Genomic DNA, 11,601 nt, shown 5'->3' with positions numbered 1-11,601 from the left:
TTCATCGGCCATGTTAGGAGCACATGCATTGATAGACACAGCTTCAGCCGCTATTAAAAATGATTGGCTATGGCTGATTGGCTTCAGTAGCTCGTTCAAGCATTTACAAATGAAGAGATCTCATCTAGCCAACACTACATCCAAGACAACCATTTGAATTAGCCATTTGCGTGTAAGATTTGAATATTTTCTGGTACCATGACATGCTTGATCACAAGTCACTCAGACTATCGAGACAGTTGCTGTGTCACATGATTTGGGGCAAGCGTTTGCGCAGTTATGTAAGAGACAGTGACCACCCATACACAATTATGAATGGATGTGTATGGCACCTAGGGTTTGCTCATCTGGAGGTTGATATGCAATGGCTTGCCCCGAACCATTTGAAATAGCAACTGTCTCTATAGACGATGTGACCTCTGACGTCACTCGAAAAGCATAACATGATCAGCGCGCATACCGCCGGGCAAAATCTTTGTGTTTTGGCAGCCAGCTAGAAAGTGTATGCAATCTAACCATGACTACGTGTCTTTTTGCAAAACATGACGTATACAAGTGTTATGTCAACAGAGGGCGGTTTGAATGTAAACATAGGTCACATCGTCTATAGTCTGAGGAATTTAAATGTTAACAGTAACTTGTGACTAAGAAAAGCATTATAGGATTTGAGGCAAGAAAGTCATTGTACAAGACTTTATTCAAATCTAACTTGCAAATGGAATAATGAATCAATTGAATTGATTACCTTCATCCTGAGTATTTCCATGGGCTGACTCTCAGAGTTTAGAATGTTCTTCTCCCAAAGTAGATCCTTTAAAAGATTTTATAGGAAAGAAAAAAAGTTGGTCCACGTTCTCTGGAGCAGACAGTTGTGTAGGAATTTAAAGGCACTGGACACTATTGGTAATAAGTCAAAATAAGTGTTGGCATAAAAACTTATTTGGTAACGAGTAATGGGGAGCTGTTGATAGTATAGAACATTGTTATAGACGTTGTATAGACATTTGGTCATCAAAGTTGAAAGAGAATAATGACAGAAAAAAACCCTTGTTGCACAAATTTGGTGCTTTCAGATGCCTATTAAAAAGCTTCACTATTTGAGTGAGAAATTACTTCTTTCTCAAAAAACTACGTCACTTCAGAGGGAGCCGTTTCTCACAATGTTCTATACTATCAACCTCTCCCCATTACTCGTTACCAGGTAAGGTTTTATGCTAAAATTAATTTTGAGTAATTACCAATAGTGTCCACTGCCTTTAAATAGTAAGAAACCTACCTGCATGAATGTGTCCAGCTCTTTGGCATCCATGCTTCCTTCCAGACGGAATGATACTGTGGTGACGGTACGATCTAAATGATGGCTGTCCCCTTCAGACACCAAGTCCATATTAAGACCTCTATCTTGAAGAATCTCTAAACCACTGTAGTGAAAACATAAGATCTTTTTTAAGAAGCTTCCTTCAGTAAAGTATTAGACATGGGACATTTCATATAGTGGGGTGTTATGGCCGAGCGGTCTAGGATGGTGAAATCAAATTCTGTAATTTACAGAATGTGGGTTCAAATCCTGTCCTGGTTGTCCATGAAACTTGTGTCCTTGAGCAAGGCACTTTATCACAATTGCTTCTCTCCACCAAGGAGTAAGGACAGACTTAAAGGCAGTGGACACTATTGGTAATTGTCAAAGACTAGCCTTCATATTTGGTGTATCTCAACATATGCATAAAATAACAAACCTGTGAAAATTTGAGCTCAATCGGTCATCGAAGTTGCGAGATAATAATGAAAGAAAAACAACCCTTGCAACACGAAGTTGTGTGCGTTTAGATGATTGATTTCGAGACCCCAAGTTCTAAACTTGAGGTCTCGAAATCAAATTCGTGGAAAATTACTTCTTTCTCGAAAACTATGGCACTTCAGAGGGAGCCGTTTCTCACAGTGTTTTATACCATCAACCTCGCCCCATTACTCGTTACTAAATAAGGTTTGATGCTAATAATTATTTTGAGTAATTACCAATAGTGTCCACTGCTTTTACCTACTTACTTAAAGGGAAGGTACACGTTTGGTAATTGTCAAAGACCAGTCTTCTCACTTGGTGTATCCCAACATAAGCATAAAATAACAAGCCTGTGAAAATTTGGGCTCAATTGGTCATCGAAGTTGCAAGAAAATGATGAAAGAAAAAACACCCTTGTTGGACGAGCTTGTGTTCTTTCAGATAAGAATAAAAGACTTCTAGATAGAAGTCTTTATTTTAGTGAGAAATTACCTCTTTCTCAAACACTACATTACTTCAGAGGGAGTCGTTTCCCACAATGTTTTAGACTATCAACAGCTCTCAAATGCTTGTTACCAAGTCAGTTTTATAGTTAGTATTTGTTTTGAGTAATTACCAAACGTGTACCTTCCCTTTAAAATTCATATGTTGCTCAAGCAACAATTTCCGACAATTCAAAACAAAGCAGGAAACCAGTCAATACTGGTATATTATATTGCATTGTGGCTGTTAGAATAGTTTTGTTAAGCAAAAATGTTTTGTGCATAGTAACTTTTTGTGCTTAATAAGCAGCTCTATGAAATTGGGCTTTGATGTTATTGAGTGTGTATTTCTGTAGTGGATGTCTTTGAGAAACTGTGATTTGAAGCTGATGTAAGTAAACGAAGCTAACCTGCCATATACAATATGGTTCTCATTGTACACATTCCTTCAAGATGAACCCCTTAATAGTAAATCTTCTTTTCTTTTTTAGCATCTTGTTGTGAGGGGTGTGAGAGGAGAAGACCAGGGGGAAGGCCCAACACATATTATTAGTTATCAATCACACAAGCGCGAGTGGAATTCGGAAAAATATAGCGCTCCTGCGTCCCATATCCAACGAGGACGAAGGCCGAGTTGGATATGGGACGCAGACGCGCTGTATTTTTTTTGTATTCCACGAGCACGCGTGTTATAACAAATTTATTTTCAAGTTTCACGTCAACGCGCAAAGTTTAAAATTTCAGAACGTTATTTCACGACGAAGCGCACAAAGTTTAGAATGTAATTTTTGCACTGTCCGTATTTGGATCGTAACACATTGACACTCACAATACGCACTGTGCAATAAAAACAGAGGAAGTAGTATACAGGTTTTTATACCACCTCCAGTTCAAGCATCTGATTGGTGGATAAGCGCTTACTGGAAGATAAAGCATTATAACATCACGCTTACCTCCTTTCTCCATTGTTATCATATGCATGTAGATCTAATATAAGGTCCAGATCTGTCCTGTAAATTGAAAAAAGAAACCAAACCAAACAGAGTATTTTAAAAATGAAATGCTTTACCGATGAAATTAAGACGGGTAGAAAGACAATCACACAGTGCACTTCATGAAGGCCAAACTATCCGGGTCCTTATTTTAGAAACAAGTTTTTTATAAGAGATCAACTAACATCACAAGTCCAAAAACAGCCACTTCAAGGTGACGGCTACACTTAACTGTTACATGGGGCACGTTGCCACCTACTCCTGACACTAAAACAAGGTTATTTTCCCTTCACAGCCGGTAAGGATGTAGGCATTGGTAGCATCCACAAAGAAGCCTATCTGGCTAAGCAGAATGTGCTCCCTTCCCAACCCAACCGGGATTCGAACCCACACTCTGCTGCTGACAAAACAAGGTGACCGGAGAACTAGACCGCTCGGCCACACCACGCCAAAGTGAAGTTTAAAATAATCATACTCACATTGCTTTATGCGTCTCGACCAACTTTGCAATGCTGTTGATAGACCTGAGAAAGGGCAAATAAACAAGCAATGAACAAATTACAAGGAGGGGCAAAATATGTTTCTTATGAAAGAGTTCATCCACAACATTCTTCTTGTTTTAGAGACATGCATCATGAAACAGGGCCCAATTTCATCAAACTGTTTAGCACAAAAATTTGCTTAGCATGAAATTTCTGCCTCGATAAAAACAGGTTTACCGACCAAATTTCCACGTGATGTTCAGGATAAGCAAACAACAGCTGAAACCCAGTAACAAGCAATATGCAGCAAATGGAAATTTGGTAGGTAGTCCTGTTTTTATCAAGGCAGAAATTTCATGCTAAGCAAATTTTCATGCTAAACAGCTTTCTGAAGATTGGGCCCAGGGCTCAAGTTGGGAAAACATCCTCAAAACTGCAGGGCTTGTAGCTCAAAAACTTTGACTGGACCAGAGAGTGTTACAAAACCAGAAACAAAATGAGAAGTGTCGCGGCCGAGCGGTTAAGAGCACCAAATTCAAACTCTGGTGTTTCTGATCAGCAGAGTGTGGGTTCGAATCCCTGTCGTGACACTTGTGTCCTTATAAAGCAAGACACTTAACCATTGCTTCGTCCTTCGGATGGGACGTTAAGCCGTTGGTCCCATGTGTTATGTAACGCATGTAAAAGAACCCAGTGCACTTATCGAAAACAGAAGGGTTCGCCCCGGTGTTCCTGGTCCGATCGGCAGCAAATTGCGCTACAGCATCTTGTAAAGCATTTCATAATTCAAACGTAGCCCCACAATCTGGCAGGAAATACTGTATGTTACAGCGCCAGGAGCGTCACTGGGTGACGGAAATGTGGGCTTTATAAGAAGCCACAATTATTATTATTATTATTAAAACACTACCTACACAGTTTCACATTTGAGCCTGTTTTGAGAACAAGCATGAAGAGAAGATTTATCTCAAATTGTCTAATGCGATAATACTTCAATACTCAAAAGAATTGAAAAATATTTGTATTTATCAGTTTAAGTTATAATCACAGTGAGGTGTTATTATTTAAACAGCCAATAAAGGATGATCTGAATATTTCAACTATTACATTTTTATGGCCAAATACACATTGTAGATACCGGTTAATAACCATTTTACTCTCAAAATTTGCATTTAATAATAAATAACTCAAGTCAAAAATGCACTCGGCCGCGCGTTTTTTTCAGCAGAGAGTCAAAAATGGCTTATCTATTATAGTGACCCCTTGACGCCAGTGACGATTTTCCCCTAATTGGGTTTGAACACAGTTTTCCAGCTTTGGCAAACTGAGGGCGCTATTTTCCACATCAAAAAGCCGCCACTGGCGTCACGATTCCTTTGTCCCGCGGGTTTGTTTGACCCCGCGTTTTTCAGAAATTTGGCTTGGAGCGTTCTGGAGAAAAAAAGCCATTTTTACCATGTTTTAACATGATGTAAGAGACTCGTTATTTTTTTGGGGGGACTGCAGTTATTAGAAAACTGTTTTACTATATATTTGAGATCATCCTTTATTGGCTGTTTAAACACACAAGACCACCAGATTTGTAAAGTTTACCGGCCAGATGCTAAAATCACTGGCCTCAGGCCTGCAGTCCAGTGTTAAATTTGGGCCCTGATGAACATTTTGTTTTGCAATTTGAATGGTTTGAAACTAACCTGATCTGTCGATTGACGTCACTCAACTCTTCTTTGCAAACGAGATCCGTCTTGTTGAGAAGAATAAGATCTGCCAGGGCTACTTGTCTGGATTCACAATAAATATTTGCACCAGTTATATAGTAATAACAATAATACCCACGTCTTATATAGCGAGTGTATCTACCAACAAGGTACTCAAGGCGCTTAGTATAATATACATTTTCTCAGAAAGATAGGTTATGGAAGTTATGAATTCTGAGACCCAATGATGTAGAAAACACAATTTACATACGAAGCACAATCTGACATCAGTGACACAATCCTTCAATTTGTTCAGCAGGAATTTTACTATATTGTGCCTGCGGCAAACATTATGCCGCAATGCATCTTGGTAATTAAAAATTAAGAAGTCGTGACTATTTGAGGTGCGACTAGTCGAGTAGTGAATTTCACTAGTTGCCCAAGCCTCACTCCAACCAAAAGACAAGAGAGTGCAGGTCTTAACTCCTCACTCCTAACCTACTACTCTGCCTTACCTCACAGCCTCGTTGATGACGCCAGCTGGTTTGACTTCTTGTAAGTGTTGAGGGCCGTACTTTGAATCTACCACCACTACAATTCCTGATCAATTGAAAAACAATAAAAGCCTTAATAATTATTGGAATACTATGAATAGTAGCTGCCTGGCCTGGCAATGCTTCGACGGTCGGGTCATAGACTGGTTTTTGTCACTGTAATGCTTATTTATCGGCAACATTATTAAGAAAAAAACAGTAAAAGTCACATATGAAAGTTTCAGTAGAATACATGTCCACTTGCTGAGAAAGCAGCAAAAAAAAAACAGTCAATGTATTTTCACAAGATCACAGATCCTGTGAGACTTTCTACCCCGAATATGAAGTCCGACGAGAGCAGAACAATAGAGCAGAACAATAAAAGGTCATTGAAGTTTGCCATTCACAAAACTGTTACGTACTAAATAGATTGTTAAAGTTGCATGGGGAATCAAGAATATTATTTGGTTTGACCCTAACACCGATGAGTGTAAGCACTGTCTACTCAGTTTTTTTTTCCGATGCCTGTGATTTTTTTCACAGAACTCGGGAAAGTCTCGAGTATACAGTGCAAAAAAAACAAACAATATTGTTGTGTACTGTGCTTACCATCTAGATAAATATCACTGCCGAGCTCATCATCCAACCAAAATATTGAGGCAATTGGACCTAATATAGAAGAGATATATAAACCATTTTTATTCATTTTAAAATTAGGTTCTACTTTACAACTTTATCAAAATACTTAAAAGTCTTATATTTAAAAGTTTAAACCCCTTAAGGTGATCCGCTGGCTGCCGCTTCCCAGGTTGTATTGTAAACTTGGGTGTGATCCCCGGCTATACAGCAGCCAACGGTTATATGGCTTCTGACTGGCATCCCTGAAAACATCTATTGCCTAAAAATAGGGAAATGCCACCATAGGGCTGGATAGCTCAGTTGGTAGAGCGCCAGTACACGGATCCGGTCGTCAGTTCAAGCCCCGCTCCAGACAATTTCTCAAACCCAAACTAATTTCAGGCCCGGGTGGTTAAATCAAATGAATAGCCGTGACACTTGTGTCCTTAAGCAAGACACTTAACCATTGCTTCGTCCTTCGGATGAGACGTAAAGCCGTTGGTCCCATGTGTTGTGTAACGCATGTAAAAGAACCCAGTGCACTTATCGAAAAAGAGAAGGGGTTCGCCCCGGTGTTCCTGGCTGTGGCTGCTAAATGCGCCGTAGCACCTTGTAAACCCTTATAAGGTGCTTCATAATTGGGTCTCAGAATTCATCACTGCAATAACCTATCTTTCTGAAAGTTTGTGTATACTCAGTGCCTTGAGTACCTTGTTTGTGTTTAACAGAAACGTGCGCTATATCAGACTTTGATATTATATTATTATATTACACTGTACCTGGGTCTGCCAATCCTGTCGTCTCCAGAAGAATATAATCAAACTTCCCTCTTTTCATCATCAAGTTCTCGATTGCTTTTACACCGTTATCCCTGAAAACAAAAAATAAAGACTTTACACTTTTTGGGGGGAAAAACTTCAATTTCTGCACTAAACTTTCAGCCAGTATAACTGATGAAGAATACACACAGCTTAGATTGTATGTACACAAAGCAGATATCAGATTTGAATTTCAATATACAAATATTGAGTGGCTCAGAGTGGAATGGGAGGAATATTATCGCAAGGTAAAATTTGGACTGAAATGGAACAGTCCAAATTTTACCGAGCGATAATATTCCTTCCATTCTAGAATTAAAGCCACTCAACATTTGTTTTATATAACTGACATATAGATCCTTGTCATTTGATGTATTTTAAAAGTATAACATTATGAAAAATCTAACAAATTACTGACAACCAAAAATACTATAGCGCCGCGGTAGCGGCAACAATGCACAAATCGGATCACATCTTTTTGGACAGGTACTCCTCTGTTTTAGCAGCGGCGCGGCGGCGCTGTACTGCTCAAAAACATTGGGAACAAGGATGATCCTAACTGTTGAATGGGAAATGCTATTCCCCCATGGGCAAATAGGTCTTTTTGATCGCCAGTGCGGATGGGAGTAATAGCACGTTAAGTACGCACCACCAATCAAATGACAAGGATCTGTATGTCAGTTATATAACATGTAATATTGTCCTAGCATACACCGAGCGGTGGGGACTATTATACAATGGAACAAAGGTCCCCACAAGGGGATAAAACTTAGAACAACAATAGCAAGTCCACACAAATCTGTAGGCAAAAGTATGTGTGCACCCAACCTCGTTCCCCGGGGTGATCAATCTCTCCGCGCCATTTTTTCCCAGCATGCCTTGCTCGATCATAACCCATGGAAGTGCGACTTCAAAATATCAAAATATAAGGGATATTATAATTAGTCCTGTGGTTGATCCGTTCTGTGTTGGGCGTTAGTCGCGCACAGGCTGGATGCGCTGTGTGTAATAAAAGTCATAAACTTGCCTTGGCGTTCAGTGTTGCGTGATGAATACGTACAACAAGCTTTTTTGAAGACGCACAGCATTTCATATTTTGCGCGTATATGATAGCCATTAAAAGACACGGATCGGAGTTTCCCTCTCAGGGGTTAGAGACGTACGCAGAGCTAGCGTGATACGGCGCGCTGCCCATGGTAGCGAGGTTGGTGTGCACCTCCTAAACCACACTTGGCATGAGACTGGCGCCTCCCCTAAAGAACTGTAATTTTACCAACGTGAGAGGCTAGAGGCTAGAAACAAAGGTTTACAATGCAGCTATAGACATTTCCACTGTTGATACACCCCCACAATTCATTCAAAATATATGTGTTATTGTATGGGATCCAAAACCATTCTTGATATCCGACTGGCGCTCCCCTACAAAGTTTAGTTTATTTGAGTTTTCACCAACGTGGAAGGCGGGAGGCTGATGAAAGCTGATGATGAAGCTATACTCACTTGACAGAGCAGCAAAGACAGCCATTGCGCAGCTCTAGCCATTCTTCATAGAGTTCACCCGATTGTCCGACAGACATTGACTTCTCCACAGAACTACCTGATGAAAATACAACGAGCAAGAAAATTCAACAAGTTATCCCAACTTCTAAGATACGATATTTCTTGCACTCTTTTTTTACCTCAGGCATGGAATTTCATCTTTGAGAGGGCAAGACCATTTTCATTTTGCAAAGGGCACTTCAAATGGAAAATCTTAAAAACTATGGAAAACTTTTGAAGGGGCAACAAGGCCAAGACCAGGGGCCAATTTCATGGAGCTGCTTAAGCAAAAAAATTGCTTAAGCACGAAAATAGCTCGCTTATTTTACACATGTTACTGGCCAAAATTTCATGCAATATACATTGCTTATGACTGGTATTTAGCTATTGTTTACTAAGCATAACAATTAAGTGTAGTCTTGGCCGGTAATCTGATTTTACTAAGCAAGGATTTTTTCGCTTAAGCAAAATTTTGTGCTTAAGCAGCTCTATGAAATTGGGCCCAGGGGCACTATAGCTTCCATGTCATTCTAGGCCTGGTATCCTACTTCTACCAACACCATAGTTATATACCTTCTCCAAACTCGTTTAAAATGACTGCAATTTTCTTGTCATGTTGCTCCGTTAAAATATAGTTGAGAAGGGTCGTCTTTCCGGCACCAAGGAATCCTGTGATGATTGTGACTGGAATCTTTGCAGTCACTGCTGGTATTAGCTCTGGGCATTCTTCGTCTGAACTGTCCGTCATGTTGCTGCTGAGGGTTCGTTTCGTTGCTTCAATGTTTGTGATTTGTAATTTTAGTGATCGACACCTGGACAATACAAAACATAACGTTAAACAAGATAGGGCATATTTAAGTGGTTTATTTCTATTAAATAAAATAAAATAGGAAATTTCTGGTACACGTACCTCTACGTTGAGTAAATTATGTAGTTCCGAGAGGAAGAGGTGGCCTCAAAGTTTCGGAGGGTCTTTGTCAGTGGTTTATAGCTTTAATGAATCTGTAAAGCAGCTGACATTGGATGAGAAGTCATCTGGAACACTCTCTCTGGTATGGAGGAACAATAATTAAGAATAATAATCAATATTTTTATTATTTTTAGTTTTAGTTCAGATGCGGTAATTGTAACCCTCCATCCTCGTGGTGGTCGTAGATTATCAGAACTAATTGAGCACAATCTAAAGCGAGCCAAAACAGCAGTTTTGCAGTTTGCTGAAAGTGATTTCAAGCAAAACACTTGTAACCAACTGTAACGAACTGAAACTGTGCGCCCCGCCGGTGCGTTGGAGTGGCCTTGCCGGATCTTGGAGGACAACGCTCCCACGGCAGCTAGCTTGAACTTTTGGTGAACTGTTCTGTGATTGGACGAACTATCGATGATGTATTACATTGTATAACATAATTATAAGAGATTATCCAGGTGCGCGGACCGGATGCGTTGTTTTGGCGCCTTTTCTAGAAATGTATTGTGTATGATTAAGATGTGTAGACAGACCAAATGTTGAGTTCAGTGAGTGAGCATGGAATAAGTTGTCTTTCTCGAAGTATTAAATAAATCAGTGTGTTTCATATTGAACGGAATTTGAGTTCGTTTGTTTTTCTGTCTGCGTTTGGCTACAGAGCAAACAAGGACCTTGGCAGTACGTTACACAACCATGGCATTATTTAATTGCGATATTGTAACCCTCCTCCCGACGGCGAAGTGGAGGGTTACGTTATTGCAACTAGGCATTATTTTGCTTCGTCCATCGAATATGACGTAAAGCCGTCCGTGGGTCCCTGTGTGCTATGTGTGTTGTAACTAGAATAGTACTGTATTACTATTAATATTATATAGTCGGGATAACTTTCCGTATGGCGCCACCACTTTTTCACTAATTTTTACAAAAAGGGATAACTTATTGAGGTAAATTAGATACTATATTACTTCATATTGAATGGAGAAGTGGTGGCGCCATCTGGAAACTTTTCCATTTTAAGCCAGGCATTACTTGAAACTATCATTAAAAAAATCATAGGCCTATAAACTTTAAAGATTAAAGGGGAAGTATATAATGAATGGCTATAAAATATAAAAAAGCATTGAGAAGGCGTTCGCTCCAGAGTCCAGTGTGTCTGCCATGTCCAGTGCGTCTAAGCCTCATCTCCTACGCAGACTAAGTCGTAGACTAAGTCGGCACTTCATTTAACATGTTCAATTAAAATGGAAAACAAGAACAACATCCATTGACATCAACAATCACATTCAATTATTTTATAAATTATATACATCAATTCAAACCAAAGTACAGGAAAAGAAAGATAGAAAATTTACACTTTACAAATTACATACACACATGCCTCTAGCTCTACATTGTTTACGTCGACAAGAACAGTAAAATACACAACCACTTACCCAAATTCATGAATAGTTAATTTACCTGAGTTGAGCTGAGTCCCCCCTGAGTGAGATTAAATGAAAACTGCGTTAGTGTTACAAAAGCATGTGTTGTTTTTTACCCGAGTTCTCTTCGCAGACGACTTTAAAGAGCGCCCTCACTTGTCGAAAGGCTACTCGTTTTTCCGTTTTCCTGGAGTTTGGTCCCCAGACTTATTTTACGTAAGATTGATAACAATTTTTTGGAACACACCAGGGGACCATTCTATCTTCTCTGTGGC

The 11,601-nt window shown here is 39.6% G+C and overlaps 1 protein-coding gene across 1 annotated transcript; it reads right to left on the bottom strand.

Annotated features, from left to right (window-relative positions):
* Positions 1-694: 694 nt before the first annotated feature.
* Positions 695-11,444, bottom strand: LOC117297740 (COBW domain-containing protein 1-like). The gene is made up of 12 exons (XM_033780889.1): positions 11,339-11,444; positions 9,852-9,990; positions 9,515-9,753; positions 8,903-8,999; positions 7,364-7,455; positions 6,576-6,635; positions 5,949-6,033; positions 5,431-5,517; positions 3,734-3,778; positions 3,216-3,272; positions 1,277-1,421; positions 695-811 (listed from the first exon to the last, which is right to left on the bottom strand). Exons 3-12 carry the CDS (start codon positions 9,687-9,689, stop codon positions 695-697), a joined length of 960 nt encoding a protein of 319 aa, XP_033636780.1. The 5' UTR covers positions 9,690-9,753; positions 9,852-9,990; positions 11,339-11,444.
* Positions 11,445-11,601: the final 157 nt, after the last annotated feature.

Source organism: Asterias rubens, chromosome 12, assembly GCF_902459465.1.
Source record: "Asterias rubens chromosome 12, eAstRub1.3, whole genome shotgun sequence".
NCBI lineage: Eukaryota > Metazoa > Echinodermata > Asteroidea > Forcipulatida > Asteriidae > Asterias > Asterias rubens.
Note: the sequence above shows the minus strand (reverse complement) of the source record. Positions and strands in the feature narration are given on the sequence as shown.

Coding starts and splice junctions, on each gene's coding strand:
- LOC117297740 (XM_033780889.1), bottom strand. CDS start 9,689: ATGACGGACAGTTCAGACGAAGAATGCCCAGAGCTAATACCAGCAGTG. Junction 5,518..5,948: donor GTCATCAACGAGGCTGTGAG/GTAAGGCAGAGT, acceptor TTGTGAATCCAG/ACAAGTAGCCCTGGCAGATC. Junction 3,273..3,733: donor GTCGAGACGCATAAAGCAAT/GTGAGTATGATT, acceptor TTCAATTTACAG/GACAGATCTGGACCTTATAT.